The following is a 24,200-nucleotide window of genomic DNA, read 5'->3' as shown; positions in this document are numbered from 1 at the left end:
GCAGGTCGGATGGATCACAGGCCAAAGGTGATAGTGTAGGGAGAATTCCCTGATTCGTGCCAGATTCGTATCAGATTCGTGTCAGATTCGTGTCAGATTCCGAACTGCAGGAGTGCTCAGTTAGAATAGATGTCCCTGTGATCGGATGTCATAGGGACCAACCAACTAACAAACATGCCGACAGGCTACCGTTCAGAACCTAACTTGCTTTCTACAAGCTCTAGTCGATTCCCTCCTGCCGCGCTTAGGTAACGATTACTTAGTCACGGCCATCACCGACCATCTGGACCCAGTCCAAGTGCACCTAGCAGTGCTGCTCCCTGCAGGTGGGCATTCTGCCCGTCCTATCACGTGCTGTGTATTGCTCTCCCCTTCCCCCGCCAGCCCTACTGGTCATCCGCTCGGCCCACGTTACACCAGCAGGAGGGAAAACAGACCACAGGGCACGAGGGGGCCAGCAGCTGGTCGCGGCCAACTGGACCCCGTTGCGACCACGCGGGCGCTCGAAGCCCCTGCGTGCACAGCGTTACCACGTACACCGTCCTGCCTGCTTGTCGGGTCTGTCTAGGGCTGTACACATAAGCGGCCACAGCCGCTGGGGTGAAGGTTCGGTTCGAGCGCCGCGGACGCATCTTTGGTATCCCGGTATTTGGGACTGCCTGAGGCGCTGCAAACAAGGGTAAAACGAACCACTGGCGAGGGAAGCAGATACCAGAAAATAGACGGATAGTCTGGGAGAAGACAAATGCTGCAGGATTGTTTACTGACCGCAAACGGGGGGCCGGACGCTTGCTGTTCTCGTGCCAAAAAAACGGTTCCCAAAACTGTGCGACGCATGAGTGCAGAGCGGCCCATGATGTCGACAGGCCATGGAGCATTGAAGGGTAATTTGCTTCTGGTTACTGCGACGCTCTTTACGTTCGTTGACAGCGAAATGCGGATGTTTTGAAGGAGTGTTATGCTGCTCGTGGTAGTGATGGACAGTGGTAGCAGTGATAATGGTGAGGGTGATGGAAGCGACGAGCCTAATGCTTTTCTGCCTGCATCCCGCTGCGTCCGCTAGGCATGTATTCTCTCTCTAGGGGATCTTCATACTTGATATTTTGTTCTCCCCTTTCTATCCCCAAACAGAAGAGCCCATCATAATAAGCTCAACAAGAGGACGTTAAGAGGAAAGGATCTTTTAAATTGCATCCTGAGCGCAAGCGCTGGCCTCAGCAAAGCGGTCCAACGTGGGCAATGGCCGCCACCGTCGCGCCCGGCCTGATTTCCAGCCTCGCGCGCATCACATTGCCGCTGTGCCTCCGCCTTGCACTACCACGCGGTGGTGGCTGTGACTGTCATCCCTCGCCGCGTCCCACGCTCCTCCTGCTCTCTGCCATGTGGCCTTTGGCGCTGCTGACTGCATCCGGAGGCAATCGCGAGGTGCTTCGCTCCGCTGCGGCGGCCCACGGGGGCTGCGCGGGCCTGCTGCTGCTCTGCGAGGCCCTTTCGCTGAGGGGCAAGCCGCCTATCGCGCCGCGTAGCCCGCTTCTTTACGCACTGCAGTGGCATGGCGTTGTCTTGCTGGCGTTACTGTCCAGTCAACGGGTGAGATGGCGCGTTGGATGATGGGGATTGGACCCCTGGGTCATTTGGATTTTGTGTTCACGTAAGGAAGGCGCCATGCGCCGCGAACAGCGAGTTTTGTGGCTTCGAGCTGCTCATGTATGAATTTGGTTACAACAACAAAGAGTTTGAACAAAGTTTGAGGCTGTTTGCAAGCGGGTGAAGACAGGTAACTTCTCTGTTTGCGCAGGTCAAGCATTTGCTGTCATGGGAAACGTTTTCTCGCGCGCTCGTCGGCATCGTCGGGGCCGCGCTGGCGCTTCAGATCATCGAGCCCGTGGTGGCCAGGCTCTGCTACTTTAGGACTAAGGATTATTCAACGACGTTGCAGACTTCAACACCTCTGGTCAATCCGCTCCCAGTCTCAGCGAACGTATACACAGCTGCTGACAAGGCAACATCACAAATGCCGACGCTGTCTGGTGCTGATGCTGGATTGCTGGTGGCAGCGTTTGGAGGAGGCCTGGTGGCTATGCTTCTAGGGTCTTTGATGCTGTATCTTGAAGCTGCGCTGAGGTGGCTACTAAATGTGAGGCACCTCTTCTCCAGATTAAATCGGTAGTTAGATTTTTTTGGCACTGCCAGATTCCGCGATAAGGGTTTGATCAGCGCATCAGCAGCTTTTTAAAAAAGCTGGCCGTCGCAGCGTGCTTTCCAACCGCGCGGTGCTGGCCACAGTTTTCAAAATCAAGGTCTGTCGTCGAACGTGTGACGGCACCCGACACATGATGCACGCACTCCAACACGCGTCACGCGCACATGTCGACTCTCGAATGGAGTTCCGAAAAGATTGAAGCCACGCATAGCCATTCTCCTCTACGCGCCACAACACGTCAAAACGCGCTCGGTCCTTACGGCACCGCAGGCCGACCCAGACTGGCGGCCCGCCTGGGCAGTCGTCGGGCAGCACCAAGGCACAGCGAGCCGAGGTCCCAGCGATGATGGCACTCCCGGTCGCAGGTGGGTAGCGTGAAACTGGAGCCAGGAGGAGGACTGCGCGGGGAGATGCACCGAAACCGAATAATGATTACTTGGAAATCCGATAACAATTACGAGCTCGCGTAAAACGCCTAACAGAAGAATCGGCAAAAATACATGAATTGTGAGAGCGTGGATGTGGTGCTGGTTGTATGTTGCTATCAGATTGTTGCGCTTAAACTGTTCCCCTAAAGCGATGAACCGCGCTTCGCGATGCCAGGGTCCACTCGCCCGTCTATCCATGAACCGCGGCTACCCGCTGCGGCATGAAGGCGCGACGGGTGTGACGGGCTACACACGTGCGGCTGTTTCCCACTCGGACACCAAGCAGGGTTGCGCAGCCCACGCTGCCACCTTCGCAGCCGTCCTGTAGCCCTTAGAGTTGCATCGAGGCGTACATACGTACATACATACCCATTATTTGTCTCCTGCGACCAGCCCTTCCCAACACGCCACCTCCGGGATGCCAACTTGAGATCCCCTCCACCCGCGGCTCTGAAACCCTACCCTCCCCGTGTGTGTTTTCGGTACGAGCATTGGCAGGCCGGCATCGCCCGTTTGCATGTACGGCCCCCGTACATCCAGCGAAGAGCACGTATCGACAGGTGAGTCGAGTGACCGAGCGAGCAGCTCTCGCTTCTCGGCAAGTAGTCGGCGCGGCGGTGGACGTTTGGATATAGTGACGCATGGACGTGTGTAGCCGGCAAGAGTTTGCCAGGAACCCGCCGAGGTCCCCAAAGTGCCCTTTCCAGTAGTGTGTGTCCGTATGTGTCCGTATGTGTCCGTATGTTAGGTGTTTCACGAGTGCGGTCTCCCTGGAGCCCTTCCAGTCCCCGTACTGCCGCACCGCTTGTGGGCAACCCGGGTTAAGGTTCCCCCGCCCCTGCCCCCGCCCCCGCCCCCGCTTCCGCCAGCAGGACTGAGATCGGGATCGGCGCACTTGCTGCACCCACCATCATCACGGCGGGGCGCCCAGAGGGTGGTTCTGGCTCCCCCGGCGACACAGCCCCTGCGCGGCGGCCTGCAGCTTGGCGATCTGACGCGGACGGCATTGGCAGGCGGCCACCCCCCTACTCCTCTCAGAGCCTCGTGGGATAGCGCCGGTGCTGCTGCTGCGGTGTCACAGGCGTCGGCGTCGTCTTCGTCGTCATTGGGGGATAACAGCAGCGTCTATGGCGGCGTCGGCGCCGGCCGAGCCCAGGGGCGCCATGCGGCCAGTGTTGAGGCGGCGGATCTAAGCGGCGCGGCTGGGGCGGCGCAGGGCGGCAGCACCGCAGCGAGCTGCAGGCCTGGGTAAGGTCTGTGCAAGGAGGTGAAGGGCCGGTGTGCGCCAACGGCGACTTGAAGAGGGTTCTTGGGCGTCAAGGGATTTGCGAAATATGTTGATGTTGTTACAGGGTGGTTAAGCTTCACCAGTGGCCTCCTTCCCGAGGCAGTTCCCTGCTCTCCCCTGCTAGAGGGGCACCCTAATCCATTCACCCCATCCGACTTCAGAGTGTACTCTTTGAGTTTGGCAACTCACCACCAGCATCCAACCAAATCTAGCGGATCAACGGCGCGTCAACTTAGTTCCTGGTCAGCATATGTTATCTATGGCTGTGCTGGACTTGTCGAAAGTCGAAAGCCGAAACAGCTACGTCATTACGGCCCCACTGCTGCCGAGCCATTCCACACATTAACGAACGGTGCCTCCCTACCTGCCCTTTTCCTCATCTCCTCGTCACCCGAAGGGGCCCCCCATCCGGAGACCCCGCCATGACGACTCCGGGCGGGCAGCAGCCAGCGGAGCGGGGCGGCGAGGCAGCCCGACGACCCGTGGGTCGCTCCTCACCTGGCTCCATCCCTGCTTCCTGCCGCGGAAGTGGCTTCAGCCCGGAGGCCGCCTCAAGTGGGCACTCCGGCAGACCCATGGGATTCGGCGGAGGCGCCTCCACCAGCGAGCCCTCCGCCCCCACGCCGTGGACCTCCTTCCTCGGCTGGGCGCCTTCCGGACTTGTGTCCCGCAGCTCGGGGCTGGGGCTGGGGCTGAGCCGCACAGATCAACCGTGGGAGCGGGTCCACATGCAGGAGGTGCAGCAGGAGCAGCAGCAGGAGCAGCATGTAAGACAGCTGCGCGATTCGCAGCAGGGCCAGGGGCGGCGGCAGGGGCAGCAGCCGACGGCGTTGAGCGCCCCATCGTCGTACGCCGGACTATGTACGGCAATCTCGGAGGTGTCGAGTGGGAGCCGCGCGGTGCAGTCGGCGAGTGGCACCGCGGGATCCATGGCGGCGGCGGCGGCGGCGGCGGCGGCCGAGGCGGCCGGCGGCAGCAGCGCCCGCGAGGAGGGGAGCAATATGCCAGGGGCGGCTGCGCCGGCGGCAGTCGCGACGGCAGGCAAGGCCTTTACTGCGGCTGCTGCTGCGCCGGCGGTGTCGGCGAGGGACGTTCAGAGCCTCACGGGCGATCGTAGTGGTAGTGGTAGTGCGGCCGAGCCAGCTGGTGTAGAACAGCCCGGTGGGGAACTAGATCAACGACACCTGCCCTCGGGATTCGTGGCCACGGAGGGGCGCGCAGCGGCGCGTTGGGGCCCCGTGGAGGCGGGGGCCGCGGCGGGGAGGGCGGCGGCGGCGGCGAGGGCGCTGGTAATAGCAGACCGCCGTTCATCGCCTGAGGGCGGGGGAGAGACGGGGGGCGGAGTGATGCGGCTTCCTCCGTGGCACAGAGCAATTCCTGCAGCCGGAGAGCTCCGTGTCGGATGGCCGCAGGCAGTCCGCCCAGCTGGCTTGGGCTCGCGAGTCAGACGCACCGCCGCCGCCGCTGCAGCAGCAGCAGCCCCCGTGGGACGTCTCAGCCTGGACTTACAGCCCCGTACGGGCACCGCAGCCGTACCTGAAGCTCTTGCCAGCCCCGGAACAAGCGCCGCCGCCGCCGATCTGCCTGTGGCTGGGCAATCTATACTGTACGGATCACCCGTACGACATATATCCGTCTCAATCAAGGTTTGTATACAACATGAAAATGCTTGGGGGCTGGGCCTTACTTCGCCCCTACACTACCCACCTGCCTTCCAACTTCATGTTGATGTAGGGCAGGCGAAGGACACGGAGCAGGCGGGCGTTACGCCGATATAGCAAACACCCCCACAAATTTTATACTCTCTTCTAACACTCGTCGCGACACATCGTAAAAATAAAATGGTATAATATTAAACTCCTTTTCTTACCCTGAGCATCACCCTGACTTAGAATGTTAGGATGCCCCACGGCGTCCCGGTCTCCGTGGCGAGCCAGGAGAGCAGCAGAACGCTGCCTACCTGGGGCTTCCGGGTGCCTGTACGGCACGGCTTGCTTGGATCCTGGACGACATGGGCGCCGGTGATGACGCTGCCTGCCTGCCTTGCAGCAGCAAAGTGCACTGTCACACTGTCACACGGCCACCTCTCAGCATATGCCTAACGCCTAATCTCCCCCCCTGCTTGATGCCCCAGTTGGCGACCCGCCCCGGTGCGCCGTATGCGGCGCTGGAAGCCACCCTCCTGGCGGCGGCGCACCGGACTATTGAGGATGCGCTCAACAACACTACGGTCGTAGGCGAGGAGGGTGGCGGCGGCAGCAGCGGCAATGCGCTGCTGCTTGGGGCAGCCGGCGGTGCAGCACGGCCACGGGCTCGCGCCCGCTGGCGGGGCTACACTGCCCAGATGCAGTGCCTTCCGGGGTGCCTCGAGTTGATACTCCGTGTGCAGGTGGGGACCAGCACCAGATGGGGCAGAGGGCACTTGCGGGGTGGGGTGGGCTCGGAGGGCGAATGCTTCGCACGCGGGCCACCTGCATCGCTGCTTGATATGTTTAGATATGTTTAGATATGTTTAGATATGTATCTATAGATATGTGTAGATATGTATAGACTACGTCGTAACGCTCACAGCACTATCCGTCACCGTCTCGCCTGTTGCAAGCTCCGTAAGCTACAGGTCCAGTTAGCTGACGCCGCACGCCTCCAGCCTTTCCCCCGCCTGGTTACCGCGTCACTGGCATGTGCATGTCCGTGACTTGTTCTGATCACCCTGGTCCGGCAGCTGGTCCGGCAGCTGGTCCGGCAGCTGGTCCGGCAGCTGGTCCGGCAGCTGGTCCGGCAGCTGGTCCGGCAGCTAGTCCGGCAGCTGGTCCGGCAGCTGGCCACACTACCCCTTATCGCCTGGCGTTTGGTTGCATCGTTGGTCGACTACAGGGGGGGGGGTGGGCACCCCGCCAGGGGGTGATACACGGGGCAGATGCGGCGCCTGCTGCCACAACTTGCTGTTGCGTCATGTCGTACAGAACAAAGGTCATACACAGAAGTACCATCACAGTTGCCACCCATTCGCATCGCCCCGCACTTTCATTTGTGTGTCCACACGTGTCCAGTACGAGAGCGACAAGGAGTTTGGCGAGCGCGAGGTGGCCGCCAGGCTGGAGGCGCTGCACCTTGAGCTGCGGAGGCAGATGGATGGAGGCGGCAGGGCGGCAGCTGGAGCAGCGGGCGGTGCGGACGGCGATGTAGGCGCCGGTCCGGCCGGTCCGGCGCCATGGACATCATCACCCGTTCTCGGACCTTTTGAAGCTCTGGCGCCGGAGCAGCCGGTAGGGGCTGGGTGGGTGGGTGGGTGGGTGGGTGGTAGCTGCACAGGAAAGCAGTAGCGTTCTCGGGCTGGTTCCCGCGCCTTGCTTAACGTCTTTTGCAAAAGCTGCTGCTACGGCTACTGCTACTTCTGCAAATGCTGTTACTGCTACTGCTGCAGCTTGTACTCTAATCTCTCCTTCACGTTGTGACTTCTGTCTCTCGATATACAGCAACTGAGGCAACCTCGTTCCTGTTACATATAGACTTGTATTAAACAGACTTGATCTCTCTTGCCTCTATCGGGTGCTGACCCCGGACTGGCTGTGGCTCCGGAAACGATGTGTCGCAAAAGGTCTTTTGGTCACCGGTGGTGTCGGCTCCTACACCGCCTACACCCCTACCCTCCGGAGCGACGGAAGCTGCTGTGCACCGGGCGCTGGAGCCCTCCGCCGGCACCGCACCACCAGACCACCAGGGCCCTCCCGCCGACCCCTGCCCTCCTCCTGGCCCCGCTCCCACCACCGCTGCGGCCGCCACCACCGCAGCCACCGCCTCGCTCCCCCCTCGCGCTATCCGCGCAGTCCCAGTGGTGCTGTACATTGACCCGCCGGTGATATCCACAACACGGAGGTCCCCCGTTGGATCGCCGTACCTGTTTCCAGTGGCCAACCCAACCAGTGGCGACGGAGCTTCCGCTTCCGATGCCCTGGGCGAGGGCCGGCAGGGCGGCAGCTGGATTGTGAGCCGGCGGAGTACCGCGGAGCGGATTGTCCTGGACAGGAGGGGCAGCTTCGGAGGTGGTGGTGGTGGCAGCAGGTATGGCAGCGCGAGCGAGGCGCTGCTGCTGTCTCCGTTCCCATCGCCGCTGACCATGTCGTTACGGCGCCCGCCGAGCGACGTGTCGGCGTCGGTGGGGACCATGACGGCGGCCTCTGCGTCCTTTCGCGCCCCGCCGCTGTCGGCGGTGCTGCCCGAGCGCACCGCGTCAGCGGCAGCGTCGCTGCGCGGTGCCAGCCCCGTTCGCGCCGCAGCGCCGGCGTCGGCGGACGTGGCTGACGGTGTCGTACGCGGCCGCCGGCGTCGGGTTAACCGCGCAACTACATGCGATGCGCGAATCTTTAAGGGTCGTTGCTGTACGGCCGCCGCCAGTGCTGTCAGTGATGAGGGCGAAACCTTCAGCAGCTTTGCAGGGGCCGTCAATGCCGGGGACGCAGGCGGTGGCGATCAGTATCAGCACGAGCACCGACAGACAGATGCGACCACGTTTCTGCAGCAGCAGCAGCTCCAGCACCAGCAGCGGGAGAGGGCTGGAAGGACTCAGCAGGAGAGACATGAACACCCGGAGCCGGAGCAGCAGCCGCAACTGCTGGACAAGCAGAACCCAGAAACGGCAGCGACCACAATATTCCGACGGCATGCTGACAGCAGCAGCAACCGGAGGGACATCGTCAGCGGGGTCGGGTCTGATGGTGGTGTTGTGGCATCGCCATTCGTCCAGCCCCCCGCTGCGGCGGCTGACGACCTCGACGACGATGACTTCGATTCCGCATTCGACCACACACGTTCAAGCCGTAGTGTGCTGCCACCTCCGCTGTCGCCATCGGCTGGTGGTGGTGCTGCTGCTACTGCTGCTGCTACTTCCCCCACAGGTGCTGCCGTACATGGCGGCGGAGGGGAAGTAGGGGTCACGTGGTCCACGTCGCGTGCTGCTGCTGCTTTTGCTGCTGCTGCTTCTGCAACGCCAACTTCACCAGCACGTGACATCCCACGACGGCCCCAGGAGCTGCCCCGGTCCCTGTCGCCACCGCCGCCACCAAGGGCCCTGCTGGACGCGCGGCAGCTGGCCTCACCCCGCCCAGTAGGGTCCATAGGGCCCGGGGGGACACAGCATCAACGCCAGCTGCGGCCGCCATGGCACGAGTCACCTAGGGACAGCCTAGCTGCTGGTGCTGGTATGCAGCCGACTGGTCCTGGCTGCGTGCGCCTCGATATCTTCCTGGACGAGGATGCGCTGAAGGTGCAAGCCGGTGGCGGCGCCGATATCTCTGGGGACCCGCCATCATCATTGGCGGCTCGTCATAATGCTGCTCCTCTTTCCTTCAACCATGTCCCTTTCTCCTCCGTGGACGTTCGAGTGGTGGTGAAGCAGCACGGTGTGGTGGTGGCAGAGGTGGAGCGACTGAGCGTGGGGCGGAGCAGGGGGGCCAGTGTCAGGTGCGAAAAGGGCCAATGGAGGATGAGGCCAATGATAGGTATATGGAGTAAGCGCAACCGCCACGGGCACCACGCCATCCGCATGCACGTGTGCACGTCTGATGCTTTGCCAGGATGAGAGCCCATCCCCTGGCGACCCATCCCCACATGCACCGCTGCGTATTGCCAATCTAGGAGACGTCTTCCCCGCGACATATTCCCACGATCCCGTCCGCAGCCTGGACCTCTCTGGCTTGGAAGAAGGCAGTGCGGCGCTTCTGGTGCTGCCAATCAGGCAGGAGCCAGAACGGCAGCAGCAGCAGCAGCAGGGGATGCGAAGTGGGGAGTCGTCGACCAGGGTGGCGGCGCACGAGGGCGGGCGTGAGGAGGGCATTGCTGCGCTCCAGAGCCCCTGCGCCGCCCTGGTGTACATCCCCATTGTGGTGGCGCCGCCCGCGGTGGCGGAGGAGCTGTGCGGTCTCATGCGCGGGATGGCTGATTCAGCCGCCGCCACCGGCCCTCGCCGCACTACCGACCCACGGGTCGCTCGTGCCCACGCATTCACGCACCATTTTTCAGTACTGGTGTCCGACATGGTATCCCTGCTGCTGGGCTGCGAGAGGCTGGTAGAGGAGGAAGAGGATGTAGAGGAAGAGGCGGAGGTTGCCAGGTGCAGCGCGATGCGCCGCAGTGACGACACAGGGGCGGCCCAAGATGGCCGAATCACCGAGCTGCAGCAGCTGGGTGTCGCCCTGGTGTCGTACCTGACCCAGATAGGCCTTACGGCTACACTGCATTACCTGCTTGAGGAGGTGCGGGATGCTGGGGTGGAGGTTCGGAGTGGTGATGTGGAGGGCGAGGAGGCGGTCCAGAGACTCCTGCAGGGAAAGCAGTTTTGGCAGCTGGAGAGACCTGCTGAGGAGAGGGATGCTGAGGCGCGCGAGCTTACCATTACACGCCCCGCCGATGCAGCGGCGGCCCGTCCGGCAAAGCCAGGGACGAGCAGCAGGTCACATGAGGAGGAGGATGGCGGTGAAGCGCCTGCCGAAGCTTCAGATGCGCAGCGTCCGGTTATTCGCCGCGCAAAGCTACCGACATGCAGCGCCACTGAAGCCAGGATTACTAGCGGCGGCAGTGGCGTTGGAACGCAAGGCCGTGCGCGCATCGTTGACGCGCCGGTAGTACCGCCGCTTGGTGCAGCTACATGGCGATCCGTGCTTCAAGGCTTTGACCCGCAGACCGAGGCGCGTTTCGAGGGCTATCTGTACGAGCAGAATGGCCCCATCCGCGGTTCCGCAGCAGCAGCAGCAGCAGCTACTGCTGTTGCGGCTGCAGTCGCGTTCGGCCTGCGGGTACCCCAGTCCGGGGTTTCTGCGGTGGTGCAGGCGCTGTGGGCTTGGCTGAGCTTATCGCGGTTTCGGTGGGACGGCGTTAACGGCGGCGTCGGCGCTATCTTGGGCGGCGTCGGCGCTGGGATCGGTGCAGACCGTGGCCGTGACAGTGACGGCTCCAGCGGCGGCAGTGGCGGCGTGGGGGGGCTGCGGCGTCCAGCGTGGGGTGTACATCTTGCGGTGCGGGTGCTGGGCTGGGCTGTGGCGCTGCCCGCACTTCTGTTGGGCCTCGTGACCTGGATTCGGCAGGCGCACACCCCCATCCAGCTGTGGTAAGGCCCAGTGCCGTGGTGCAGCAGCAATTGTGGTGCATGGTTGCCTGCCTTGTGCCTGACCTCATGCGGGGTGAGCGCTGACCAGGGGTGACCAGGGGTGAGCAACTGGCATCTGCTTTCGTTTCTGTTGACGGGCCGGGCCGGGCTAGCCGGGCGAACAAATCCAGTATCAGGTATCTTATGCACATGAGTTCAAAGGCTGTATGTGGCTTCTTCCCAGCGCACACACATGAGCAGAGCACGTGAAATGAGCGGCTGCAAGAGCACCAAGGGGTACACGCGTGACGAATGAACGGATGCAAGGATAATACCCCTAGGACCTGCCTAGCGCTGTCCTAGGGGTATCTTTGGGTCTCATTCAGCGGACACCTTCCCCCCTCCCCCCCCCCGCGGTAAACCTTGACTGTACTTGAGCATGTTATGACAGGTGGGTCGGTGGGTCGGTCGACAGCGTTGTGCGTTCCTGAATGCGTGGCATGAACACAGGAGGCGGGACGTGCTCGTCCGCTTTATCAACGTCGCTATCCTGGCGCTGCTCTATGTGTACGGGCGGTGTACGGCAGACACATCAGGGGACACGGCTGCGCCGCTATTAAAGCTGCTGGCCACATTGCTGGTCCTGGTGCAACCAGTGTCGTACAGCGTGAGTGCGGGGCGCGACCCGGCGCTTGTGGAGGAGGGGGATGAGATGCATACGATGGGATGCAAAGCTTGCCAAGGGAAAGAGAGGCAAAGGCATGATCGGATGCCATCGTCGCACGGGAAATAGCAAAACGCCACACGCCTGGACGCCACACGCGAATCACATTTGCATATAAGGAACTTGGGGACCTGAATGTACGCGCGCTGATACCCCCATTACGCCGCGACACGACTTCCGCTTCATCGTTAGCACCAGCGGACCCAAACGCTCCTTTTGTGTTCCCCTGTAACTAAATATTTTCGGGACTTAGCTATATTCCTCAAGGCAAGGGCAAAACGTGAAGCGAGCGCGCCATCCCATTCAGCAGGCGCATGTGCAGGCTGTGGGCGGTACCTCTTTTGATCCCCACCTCCTGTGAGGACAAGAAGGCCCATTCCATGACGCCAGGAGGAGGGGAAGCTGGCGGAGCACGGCAGTAATGACCCTCCGTACACGTCCTTTTGTCCCGCGTCGCATGCATGTTTCCCGCAGGGCCGCCTCCGGTCGTACCGTATCTGCTGGGCGCTGGACGCGGTCCTGCTGTGGATGCTGTTTGGTTCCCCGGACAGCGGGTTCACCGCCAGCAACACCCGCGACATGTGGTCTATGCTGCAGGTTGCCATCACTGTGGGGTTGATTCTGGCTGCATCGATGGCGCTCGCTGCAGCAATGGATTTGAGCCAGCGGCGGCGCTTCGTGCGCGCAGTCCAGCCGCCCGGGGGACAGTGCGCCTGGAGAGGCTAAGGTCGCGGCCCAGAGGTGCTATGGAAAGCAGTAGAAAGTACACAACACTGCCAGTGCGCCCCGCCTCAGCGCATTGTTGCCAAGATTGCTGTTGTTATGGCAACTGCAGATGCGGATTGTAACGTATGCTTAATTGTTTATGGCCATGGGAGCTGGGTTCGGCCTCGTCAATGCAGGCGCGTCTGGATCGCCCCGGGGCCCAGAGATGGCCCAGACGGTTGGCCAGGCAAGGGTGCGCCGTGTTTGGGCGTCAGGGCGCCGTCTCATAGGCAGCCTAAAACTATTGAAACACATGAAAGGGTCCTACGACGTTGGAATCGGCGTCATACTGTGCAGGAGGCTGGTGCGAGTAGCGTTTTATGTTTTTGTTGCAAGCATTGCGCATATGTAGTAACGTTTGCGACACGTCGTGAGTGGACGCTCTTTGACCCGATGTTACGAAGCGGTCATGAAGCACTAACGATGGAACCAAGGTATTGCTAGGCCGGGTATAATATTGGCAGATATTCCGGCTGCAACAAGAAATCGCCAAGCTACCGTCCCAAAGATCTCAGTCCATCGGCTGGTTACGTCGTGTGGCATTGGACAGATACTGCACACTGGGTCCTCGCCTTGTTCATGCCATGATAAGGTGTTGGTTCCTTGTTCAGTGAAAGATGGGATGTGTTCAGCCCCAAGAATGAGGCGGCCATTATGGCGAAGTATTTATTTATGAATTCATGTACACCATATTTATATGGACGTTCAGAAAGGCCTAAGGACAGAGTACGGATTTCAGAACCTCATGTAGGGCAATATAGATCCAAAGCATAGATCCAAAGCGTTGCAAACACCAGAGCCACAGGGGGCTCATATTTGTCAGGCGCAACGCTGACAATTAGCTCATTAGCAAGCATTTGGCAACAAAGCACAAATATTTTTTTATGGTTTCGTGGAAAATCCCAACCACAGAAAACAAGTAAAGGTGCAGTTAGTATCGAACGCTTACGTATGGTAAACGTTTTGCAGTGAACTCTTTATCACACGCGCACCAACTGTGCGCAAATGTGTGCGCACCGATCACAGTACGAACGGAGAAACCCCGCGTCCACCGAATATAGTGTTCCTTCTCCCTTCCTGCCTTACCGTTTGGCCTTTTGGCGTAATTTTATACCAAGATACTTGGTGTACATGTAGTACGGGCTGCTGGCTCAAGCGCTGGCCGAGCTGTCAGGGTGATTGTGGGGTGTGACTTCCGCAATCGCTATGGAGCTGGGGCTGACCTGCTGATTTGCAGCGAATATTAAGGATCACTCAAGTGTCATCTTTTTGTGCCCGACAACATGCACAAGGAACAACTTCATATTCGGGAATAGAAACGGCAGTGGCCGGAGTCTTGCCAGGGCGGTTATTAGCGTCCTATAGACGGGTTCATATAGGCAAACCAGTCATACCATTCTGACTGTGTAGTAACCTCCGCTAGCGTACACACACTCACACGAAACTCGGTGGCCAGTCCGTGTCTGAGTCACCCTTAGGCTTACGGCTCGGTTACACTTTTAGGCCGAGGTTAGAGCGCAACACTTAAGCAACTCGAGACGTAACGCACATGCGACGTCGTGTCCATTCCAACTATCAACATCACGCCTAAAAGCAGTGAACATGCAGACAACGCGCTTACAACATAGCACGATGGGTAGCATGTCGTACAGCAGGATTGCCCATGGACAAACCCCACCGTGGAGGTATCCGGGCGGGGCTATAGCCAAGGCAGCAAAGTCTAAGATACCTAGTGAAGAGATATTGAAAAATGACTTTAGTACGGCAAAATGCCTTGTGGCTTAACAGTAATTGGCCATTTGCGGTGGTCATTTAAATTGCGCGGCCAGTCCCCCCTTCCACTCATCGTAACCGCCTGCAAGTTGGCAAGCACCGGCCAATTTGGTCGTTCATTTCTTGAAGCGACGCGCTTAAGCGCCATCCGTTTGCACCGTACTTCGTGCAAAAACCGCTGATGAGGACTGCGGGAGTTACCGCCCAGCAACTTTGATAACCAAATACAGGACAACTATAAAAGTCTGCCACAATCTCTACTCCGCGGCTTTTTGGGGACCGGAAACACTTCCTGGCACGAACTGCCAATACAACAAAACCCGGTCTCGGCCACTCGCGAGTATGGTCGTAAATACCTATATTTGGCCGTGTACGTTTGTGGGCGTCAACTCCCCCAAGCAGTTAAACAAATCCAAACTTCCCAGTAACATGTTAGTTCGAACGATTGTGCAGAACCCAACTCGGATGCTAACATCAAAATGCTTTCTGGAACTCATACATAACATTTTAGGACCGGATATGTTGACAAGTGCGTTAACAAGCGCGCTTGGCGACATGCTCGTACACCATATGTACTTGTACGACACACAGATCCTTAATATCCAAGACCACATATGCCTACTCACGCAAAGGGGGCTTCGACAGCTAAGAGCTGGCACACTTGTACATAGATATGCCTCTAAAGAAAGCAGGTTGCTCTATATTTGATAAGATAGAGACGGCAGATACGTGGAGACGGCATTCGACAAACGCACATCATTTATTTCCATATCTCCATTTCTTCGTGATTCGACCTTTGCTGCCTGATGAATGATGAAAAGCAGCTCGCAGCGCTAGAGGGACTACACAACAACGCGAACCAGGCACATTCACCTGCACACGCAGTTGCGGATTAGGGCGACGCAGCACGGGCAATGCCTTTCGTGCATCGCTCGCCCATAACGAGCGGATCATGGCAGCAGCAGTTCATGGCATGCGATACCCACCTAGCCAGCTACGTTTCCAGCCATTGAGGCTGACATTATGCCTGTACCCTTCATGTCCTTCATAAGAACGTTTTAACCCAGCAAAAGCAGCAGCGTTCCGTTCCAAAGCGTGTTGGAAGCTGTGAGATCAGAAACTGCTGTAACTAAAGCAACGAGATAACTACGAGGCAGTCGTTCCCACGTATGTATGTCAGCGCGTCATGCGCCGCCCGCAACCCACCCCTAAACAGGAATCCGGCACTGAGACATGAAAGCCCCCGGGGCCCTGCATGCCAGGTAATGAGAAGCTGAAAAAACCCCCCGACAGAACAGGAGGAACCTCTCGTCCAGGTTTCATCAGTATTTCCAGCTGCCCATGCCCAACGTACATACGTGCTCAACCCAATCTACAACTTGACGACGCAACCAGGCAAGGCGACCATAAGCTCCACTGCGTCTCGTTCGGTCTCCAGAACATCTAAATTCAAGTTCGCAATAGGATTGCAACCTGTGCGCCTCTTTTTCTGTCACCTCCAGCTGCTGCTGCTGCTGTTACCGTCAGCCTTTCAGCGGTCCGCTTGCCAGGAATGAAATTCTCCAGCCGACGTCCCTGGCCATCACCAGCACCATGGACGCCAGGATGCGGGACCCCGTAGCATGGGCAGCGGGACCCCAAGCAGCCCAACAAGAGCAGGGGCCAACCCAGCTGGTGCCGCCACTGGCGCAGTGAGGAGGCGCTGCGCTGAGCGAGTAGTCACCACCAACGCCGCCATCGTCAGTACCGCCGATGACAGCATCGCGGAACATCAGCGCCAGCAGTGCCGCATCCACCAGCCAGCACCACGCGATGGCACGGAAGTGGACCTGGCGTGCAGTCAAGTGGCAGGTGGCAAGATGCCGACGTAACTGCCCGGTTCTCGATCTCGCACTGCCCTACCGCCAAAACTGGCATCCTGGAGACGAGCCTTCAACAAGGCCACACATACAGTGAGAGAGGCAGCAGGATGAATACTTGGCAGGATATACGCAAATGGACGGCATTGCGTTTCTTTGTTCGGTCTGCGGGACTGGACTCATGCAAGAAGCTGCTGGCCTAGTGCACCGCGGCATCCAGAATTCCGCTGTGTGTGCAACTTGTGCCATGTTCGCGCACATGCGCGAAGATCCCGCACTTACACTGTATGATACCGGCTGGATCACTACCACCAGTGATGCCAGTGCGCGGCTCGTCCTGAGCAGCTGCTCGTCCAAGTTCCGGTACCAGTTGCCGTACAAGTACAGCGCCAGCAGGCATGCAACGTGACTGACCCGAAGGCACTGCTCCCGCCACCTGGAATGCCCGCCAGGGCGGGCAAGGGTAGAGATGACAATGCCGCCCGTAAGACCGCAGTAAACAAAATTACACGGCTGTTTATGTCACGGTAGGTCGTGCCATTTGTTTTCGAGGACGTAATCACCAGCCTTGGATGCTGCACAGTCAGGGTAATGCAGAACGGGCCAAAAGCTAGCCTGACATTAACCGACTGCACGGCATAACACTATTTCCCGCAAAAGACTATACTGGAGACAATCTTGTGGCGCCCTGACACCCCTGATACGCCAATATTGTCCCCCGGCGGAGCTTCCGGCCGCCTTCCACGTGTTTTGCCCTCTCCACACATTGCCGAATGCCCAGCTGCGTAGAAGCCCCATCCCGTCTGCTCGTGCTCCTCACGTGTACCTGATATCCCCCTTATCCGCTCACACCTGAATATGTGGGCGCCCTCCTTTCCCACCGCCGCCATCACCACAGCCGCAAAGAGCAGCAGCGGGGTCAGCATGCAGCCCACCACCAACGCCAATAGCACAGGCACCCAGCTGGGTAGAGACCGAAAGTGCCGGAGAAAGACCACATTAAAGCACCGGGCATCACCCCAGAAACTGTGGGGCCCTCCTCCGGCCACGTTCACCAGCAGCGCTGCTGTGGTCGCTACTACCAGCAGCATGTTGAACAGCCCGGCAGTCAGGTCCCACGGCTGGGCGTGCCGGGAGCGGAAATCGGTGCAAGCGTCCTCCAGCCCTTGTTCGCTGTACGGGACGAGGGGCAGGCGCCGGCCGGCCAGGCAGAAGGATCATGTCATGGCAAACGGATGTCCACTTGTCCGGGTCAAGGGGGCCCAGGGCGCAGTTCCGGACGACAATCGCAAAACGAATATACCCAAGAGCGCCTCGTCAGCAAAATGGAGTCAAGACGGGCCGCTGAGGAAGACACGCCGCCTTGTAGATGGGCCCTCTATCAGCCGCCTTCCATATGCGCATGACTGCTGATGCGGCTTCACAAGGTCCGACCCAAAACTGCTCCGGTTGTCCACATGCGGTGAGCCCGGCCCAGCTCCTGCTCACTATACACTTCCACGTGGCGCACTCTTGGGCCCCAGGCGAGCAGGCTAGCCCCGGCCCCTCCCCTCCCTCCCCTCCCAGTGAGCGAGCCCCTGCAACTGCCGTAACGAGCATACCGCTGGCCACTCCCCTTCCATGGCCGAGCACCTGAAGCCTAGGAAGGTCGCCCGCACAGCCGCTGCGAGTCGCCGAGCTCCAGGATTCCTCGAGGTACAGAGACCCTCTGCCTCAGTCGCTGCTGCTGCCTGCACCGCCGAGTCGCCGCTTCGCTGGCCCGCCTCCCCCTCCGCCTTCAGCTCCGTGTCCTCGCCGGGCTCCGGAGCTCGCAACAGGTCGTCCAGGCCGTCAAACAGCAGCCCACCGCCTGCGGCACCCGCGGCCAAGGACCGCAATCAGCTCACAGGTCGCGTACAGGTACGTTGCTGCCTAAAGTCAGCCGGCAGGTAGACAGGCAGGAAGGCAAGCAGCTAGGAGAGAAGGGCAAACGAGGCAGCAGCAGCGTGGCGCAACACCACTCTACAGGTTACTATGCACGGGCGCCGACAACCGCCAGACCAGATATGCATCGGCGCGCGTATGCAGCAAACCTATCATAAACCCGCATTTCCTCTTTCTATACGCGGTGGCCTGGAATCAGTGGCCTCGGACCAGTACTACTTGACGCTTGTTGGCTTACCCGCATCCATTAAGCCTTTCAGTACACCGCGAAGCGTGGCCTGGAGGCCTAAGCGTTTCAGGTACGACAACAAGTCTGCACCAAGGAGCTGAAGCTCCGAAACCTCGATGGTTGTAGCCTCTTGATCATAAGCGGCGTACTCCGCTTGGCGCCGTGCCGCCCCCACTTCCGCTTCCTCTACCAGCCTCTTGCAGCCCAGCAGCAGGAACACGATGTCTGATACCAATACAGAGAAATGGTACGTGAATGCGCGGGCGCGAATGACCCGTGGGTCGGTAGTGCGGCGAGGGCCGGTGGCGGCGGCAGATGCGGTTTCCTGCTCCATCTTATTCAGTAAGCCGCACAACTCCTCCGCCACCACCGGTGGAACCACCGCAATTGGGATGCAGAGCAGGGCTGCCGGGCTGGGTTGCGTGTCCGGACTCTCTACCCCTCTTGTGGGCGACCTGGACGGCAGCACCAGCACTGTCGCACTTCCCTCCGCCAGCCCTGATAGGTCCAGGCTACAAACAGGTTGGGACAGGGAAGGGAGGTGGGGGTCCTGAGGAAGCACGTCCGGTATCACAGCATGTGACAAGGTGTGTGGCCCGAAAGCTTTGGAAGGCAGCCTGCAAAGGCGGAAGCATTGAAAATGTCGACGGAATAAGAGCAGCCTCAGAGCGCGTGCCCCACTGGCAATACAGCGCCATGTTTCGGACGAATGGCCGCTTCCCGCCGCTAATGTGTCAACTTCTTGCAGCTGACGGACCCTCCCCAGATCATGCCGACTCAAATACCATGGCCATCGTTGTCCACCCTCCTCCCCCCCCCGTTTTCCGCACCTGACACTGGCCCCCCTGCTACGCCCCACGCTCAGTCGCTCCACCTCTGCCACCACCACACCGTGCTGCTTCACCACCACTCGAACATCCACGGAGGCCTCCATGTCGCCATCACCCACCGCCCCACCGGCCCTGTAGTCGTCGCAGTCGTCATCCAAGTACAGGTACAACTGCGATGTGGCCCCAACCCTATTCTTGCCGGCCTGGCTGCCCTCGCGGCATGTCCCTGCGTCGCTGAACCCCGGGCGGACGGTACTTGCAGAGGAACCACCCCAGCTCTTTTCCATATCCACTGTAGCCTCGTCGGCGGACTGGGCAGCAGCCGCAGCATCGGCTGGTAATTCCACCACGGGGCTCTCCAGGAGCACCAGCAGCGGCTGTCCCGCCCGCAGGACTACCGGCCAGACCGCACAAGGGCTGGTGGCCATGGCGGCTGCGGTGGTGAAGGCTGAAGGGGCAGAAACAGAGGAGCTACCCGGCTGTGCGGCGGCACCCCGCTGTGTTGGACAACACCGCAAACATTTATTGCGTGGTTAGTGGGAGTGTGCGTGTCGAGAGGGGGGGGTTTGTCCTTGAGCAAGGTGCTCAGCATGCGAGTTTGCGCCGACCGCATCCTTTTGGAGCGCGCCGTCTTCACGCGCCGCACTACACATGATGACAAAATGTGGACTAAAGCCGGGGAGCTAGGGGGGAGGGGGGACCAGTTCCGCGAGTGCCCCAGGAGGGTGATGGGTCATATGAGTGCGGTAGACAACATGACAGCCTATTGAATTCACGAATTGGAATTGGGGGAGGGGCCTCCTAAGAGCCATTTTTACCTAAAAGCCCGATTACCTATGGCCAAGGGAACCGCGTAAGGTGCTGGATTAGATTCAATTTCAGGTTCAGGTGGCGAACAACAGGCACTTTCGATGCATGCCGTGCCGCACCTAAGGACACGTGTCGGGAAGTGCCGCGGCGGCGTCTAAATCCAAAACACCACCACCGCCACCGCCACACTCGTCAGTACCACCTCATCCGTACACAGGGTTGGCAGACTAGGGAGGGGGCGCTTGAGCACCGCTGCTGTCTACAACATGCCGCTCGGAGTGCAACATATTTTTTCCACTGGGGGACCAATATGGGAACTAGGTGATCTACATTACTAAGCGCGTCCCAAACTCTGCGCAGCACTCCGCACGGGGCACCTGAGGGGCCATGGCCACGGAGTCCGCCGGGCCGCCTCTATCGCCGCCATCAGCAACCGGAATTCGTGCCGGGCCCCTCTCAGGGCCGGGCCCCTCTAAGGCCGCCGCCCCGTGGGCTCCGATTGCGTCGATGGCTCCGATGTCGCCGCCATGCTCCAGACTCTCAACAAGCTCCCGCTGCAGTGCCCCCAAACCTCGCTCCAGCACATCCGCATCCAAATCATGCCCGGCATACTACAAATCGGTATCGCACGTGCAGCACCAAAACCGTGGCACAGCTCGGGAGCAGGTGACTTAAGAAAAAAGGTGCCGCGGCCAAACCCTTTCGTTGAGCTAAGGGTTGAGTCTTCCAAACGGCAAAGGCAAAGCGTACATGTACGGGGCGGATACGATACCCAGCAGCGGCAACAATGTTTCTCTTCCTCTTCCTCCCCCTACCTCCTCTTTGAAAAGCCCAACTCCCGGTATCCGGTTAATTCCTCCAAATGGACCCTGGGCGCCCCTCTGCGTCATATTTCTATTTCCACCGGCGTTCAGCGCCTCCTCACCTGCAGCTTCACGATCACCTCCACACAGCCCCTCAGGCAATGGACCAGCCTTGTGTGGATCAACCACCGATCCGAGGGTCCCTGACCAGCGGCTGGGCTTCCAAGGCGCAAAACAGAACCGCTGCCACCGAGCTCGGAGGCCCTGGCCTTGACACCGCGGCCGCTGCGCACCGCACCACCGCTGCCACCAGCGCCGGAAGATCGCGAAGCAGACCGCATGGGCATGTGGGGCGCGTGGGTGAGCGCCTCCGAGGACGGCCTCCCCGATGCAGCCGTGAACCGAAGTGACGTGCTCGTGTTCAGTGCGTCCTCTATTCCCGTGGCCACCGAGGTGGCCAGAATGGCAGCAGCACGATCGTACGACATTCCAACAGGGGTTTCCACCTTGGGTGCAGCAGTGCGAAGAGGGTATGAGGGAGGGAGGTTGGCTGGGGAAAGAGAGGCCAGAGATTATATAATTTCCAAGACACCCATTGGTGAAGAGGTCTACAGAAGGAAGAGAAGGTAGAGGGAGTAAAAGGGGTTGAGAAAGGGGGGGATAGGGAAGCGCAGGGAAGGGCCGTCCACAGCAACATTCATGCGAGAAATGTCATCCCTGCCAGTAAGGCTACCATCGTACCACTCGTTGCCGTCATGCAAACGAATCTTACCTTGAATGCTACGGTGATATGCTGCATGCGCGATTCGTACAGCACGAAAAGGAATCGCGCGGATGTGGCGTTGCCCGCCTTCGCACCGGTAGCATTAGCACCAACGCTTGTAGATACGTCAAGCCGCCGTAGTGGCCCAGCGGCGCCAGCGGCAATCCCCCATGTGTGATATACCTTGTCACCTCCTCCCCGGTCGCGCTTCGGCGTGTTTGTCCCCACTGCGACGGCTCTTGAGCCCGGTCCGGGGACCGCGTCCTGAAACCCTCGGCCAGACAACACCGCTGCAGCGCCCTCCCGGCCCGTGTGTCTCTCCAGTCCGAAACCGCGGTGTTGCCGGCGTGTGTACAGCACCGGAGTTGCAGTACTGCCCGCCGCCACCACCACAGCAGCAGGGGGCACAGCAACTACAGGACCTGCAGCACGCCATTCGGCGGCCGCCCCGATATCCTCTGCAGCCGCAGCTTTTCCGTAAGCTGCGATCTCGGCTGGCGCCGGAGCGCTGAAAGGTTCATTGGGGTTGCGGCTGCCACTACGGCCTGTCGAGCAGCTGCCACCTCTTACGTCTGAAAAGTCTGACAAGCCTGCCATTGGAAAGCTACACGCGGGTAACCAGCTCTCCTGCGTCATGTCCGACACCGTACGGACCCAGGCCATTGAGAAGTCGCTGTCCTGGCCCATCGGTAACACGCCATTGTAGCTGCCGGCACAGCGAGCCGTCGGCCGCTCTTCGGCCGGCCCTGTAGACGCATATTCCGCTCTGGCGGCTGCTGGTAACGCGCCGCAACCAGCCGCTGCCGGGCCCCCTAAGCTGGTGGGGTTCTTCACGGTGTGGTGCACAGCGGTGCGGGTACACGGCTCCTGGCGAGCCCTACTAGCTTTGGCGTTGTTAGCCAGAGCTACAGGAAGCGGCAGAAGCGGTGGCCCGCCCTCGCTCGTACAGGAACCGTCGCCGCATGCGGATGGAGGTGCCGGCAGGGCGCTGTGGGAGCGTCCTCGGCCGAACAGCTGCACCGCTAGCGCACGGGAGTGTTCGACACCTTGCAGCGCCACTCTGCGGACCACCGACGGAAGCATTGCCGCGACGCTGCCGCCCACTGCCGCAGCCAGGACTAACAGGGGACCGGCCTGGGACCAGAAATCCCAAACAGGGGACAACAGCAACAGCAGCAGAAGGGGCCGCATAACCAACATTGCGGGAGCGCCAGAACGGCCGCTGCCCGGAAGAGTTGAATGGAGGCTGCGAGGCCCGGATATGGGTAACACACACCAGGGCACTGCGGCATGCTCGTTCTTCACAAGCAGGTACAGGTGCTCGATTCAACCGAGGTGATTACGGGGTGGCCTCCAACAGTCCGCAGTCGCCGTTACCCCCCTAGCCCGTGCCAGGCAACTTACTCTGGAAGGCCCCAGCGACACCAATACGATGCCCAGCAGCAGCAGCAGCAGCAAAAACAGCGACTGCCAGTGTATGGCTGTGCGCGCCAGCTGGCAAACCGAGCTCGCACCTCCTTCCATGCCGCCGCCGCACATCAGCGCCACACAGACCACCGCCACGGTGTGCGCCAGAGCCGCGCCTTGGAGCACGTGCGACAGACAGACGCGGCCGGTGGGGACGCAGGTGCTGTGATCGCCGGAGTGCTGCCCTTTGAGGACATCCTTGCCGGTGTCCCGTTGCGACTGCTCCTGTTGGCGCTGGGCGCGATGACGACGATTACTTTTATTCTTTACTTGGCATGTTCCTGGCCTTGAGCAGGGAGCTGGGTGCAGCTGCGCGCACACGACCAGGGGCCACACAGCGATCGCCAACTGCGCCAAGAGCGACCACACGGACGAAAAGACACGGAAGTACGGTGAAGCCGAGCAGAGCGGCAGCGCCGCCAACGCTAGATGCGCGATGTGCTGCGGCCCTACGGATGAAGCCACGCGCTCAGCAGGTGCCTCGGCAGCGGTAACCTTGGCGCCTGGTTGCCCTGGTGAACGGCATCGGCCGCCGCCGCGCTTCCGCCGAGCTGCGCATCGCTTGGCCATCAGTTTGGACACCACAATAATTCTAGGAGTGCAGCAACGTACTGCGCTGCACCGACACGCACGTGACAAAATTAGGTAATGGCGTTCGACACCGCCTTGCTTATGCAGCAGAGATATGGTTCCAAATGGGGTTACGCTGAGTATGTGATGTGTGCTGAGCAGTTGGGGTCTGCCGACCACGTACACAGTACCCACTCATGTGGCAAATCTCGCAAGTTATTTCCCTGATTTTATAATTTTATGGAAAGCTTACTGATTATCGTATGATTTAATGGAAAGCTTGGCTTGGGACGGCGACAGCGGTTGCTGCAAGATCCAAACGTGGGCGACATGTGGATGCGAAACATGCCGTTAGGCACATGAACGAACCTTGGGTCACCTGCACTCGATGGCGGTTGATCTGTTGCAAAGCGCCTCCCTGTCGTTGTACCTTTCCTCTCTTTTACCAACATTTACCCTTCCTTTAGGCATGTTACCAATCTGCATAAGCAACCTTATACCTTGTTGTGCGCTGCAAATGAACAACTTGCAGGTTTTCGACAAGACTTCCTCGCCCGCACCTCTATATTTGTTCCATTAACTCAGGCGACTGGATTGCCATAATCGGAGACGTTCTGACACGGCCGACCGGCTCGCCACGGACGAGTCCACGGCCGTAACCTCGTCCATGTATGCAAAACTAGG

The 24,200-nt window shown here is 60.0% G+C and overlaps 2 protein-coding genes across 2 annotated transcripts in view; one reads left to right on the top strand and one right to left on the bottom strand.

Annotated features, from left to right (window-relative positions):
• The window catches only part of VOLCADRAFT_88378 (uncharacterized protein), a gene marked incomplete at both ends in the record, with an annotated part of 12,830 nt that extends 380 nt beyond the window's left edge, over positions 1–12,450 (top strand). Inside the window, 16 exons of the mRNA XM_002948055.1 lie at positions 249–326; positions 385–606; positions 1,415–1,590; positions 1,799–2,137; positions 2,474–2,568; positions 3,130–3,191; positions 3,504–3,879; positions 4,317–5,080; positions 5,289–5,565; positions 5,969–6,308; positions 6,970–7,087; positions 7,747–8,772; positions 8,815–9,379; positions 9,597–11,021; positions 11,511–11,667; positions 12,199–12,450. Coding sequence (XP_002948101.1) covers positions 249–326; positions 385–606; positions 1,415–1,590; positions 1,799–2,137; positions 2,474–2,568; positions 3,130–3,191; positions 3,504–3,879; positions 4,317–5,080; positions 5,289–5,565; positions 5,969–6,308; positions 6,970–7,087; positions 7,747–8,772; positions 8,815–9,379; positions 9,597–11,021; positions 11,511–11,667; positions 12,199–12,450 — 6,272 coding nt within the window. The remainder of the gene's footprint in view (positions 1–248; positions 327–384; positions 607–1,414; positions 1,591–1,798; positions 2,138–2,473; positions 2,569–3,129; positions 3,192–3,503; positions 3,880–4,316; positions 5,081–5,288; positions 5,566–5,968; positions 6,309–6,969; positions 7,088–7,746; positions 8,773–8,814; positions 9,380–9,596; positions 11,022–11,510; positions 11,668–12,198) is intronic.
• A 3,335-nt stretch (positions 12,451–15,785) lies between these two features.
• On the bottom strand, positions 15,786–24,185 carry VOLCADRAFT_103730 (uncharacterized protein; the record flags this gene model as incomplete). The annotated part of the gene is made up of 10 exons (XM_002947906.1): positions 15,786–16,091; positions 16,404–16,557; positions 16,974–17,294; positions 17,754–17,970; positions 18,283–18,785; positions 19,104–19,600; positions 20,839–21,222; positions 21,489–22,613; positions 22,884–23,562; positions 24,145–24,185. 10 exons carry the CDS (start codon positions 24,183–24,185, stop codon positions 15,786–15,788), a joined length of 4,227 nt encoding a protein of 1,408 aa, XP_002947952.1.
• Positions 24,186–24,200: the final 15 nt, after the last annotated feature.

This window comes from Volvox carteri, assembly GCF_000143455.1.
Source record: "Volvox carteri f. nagariensis unplaced genomic scaffold VOLCAscaffold_8, whole genome shotgun sequence".
In the NCBI taxonomy this organism is placed as follows: domain Eukaryota; kingdom Viridiplantae; phylum Chlorophyta; class Chlorophyceae; order Chlamydomonadales; family Volvocaceae; genus Volvox; species Volvox carteri.
Note: the sequence above shows the minus strand (reverse complement) of the source record. Positions and strands in the feature narration are given on the sequence as shown.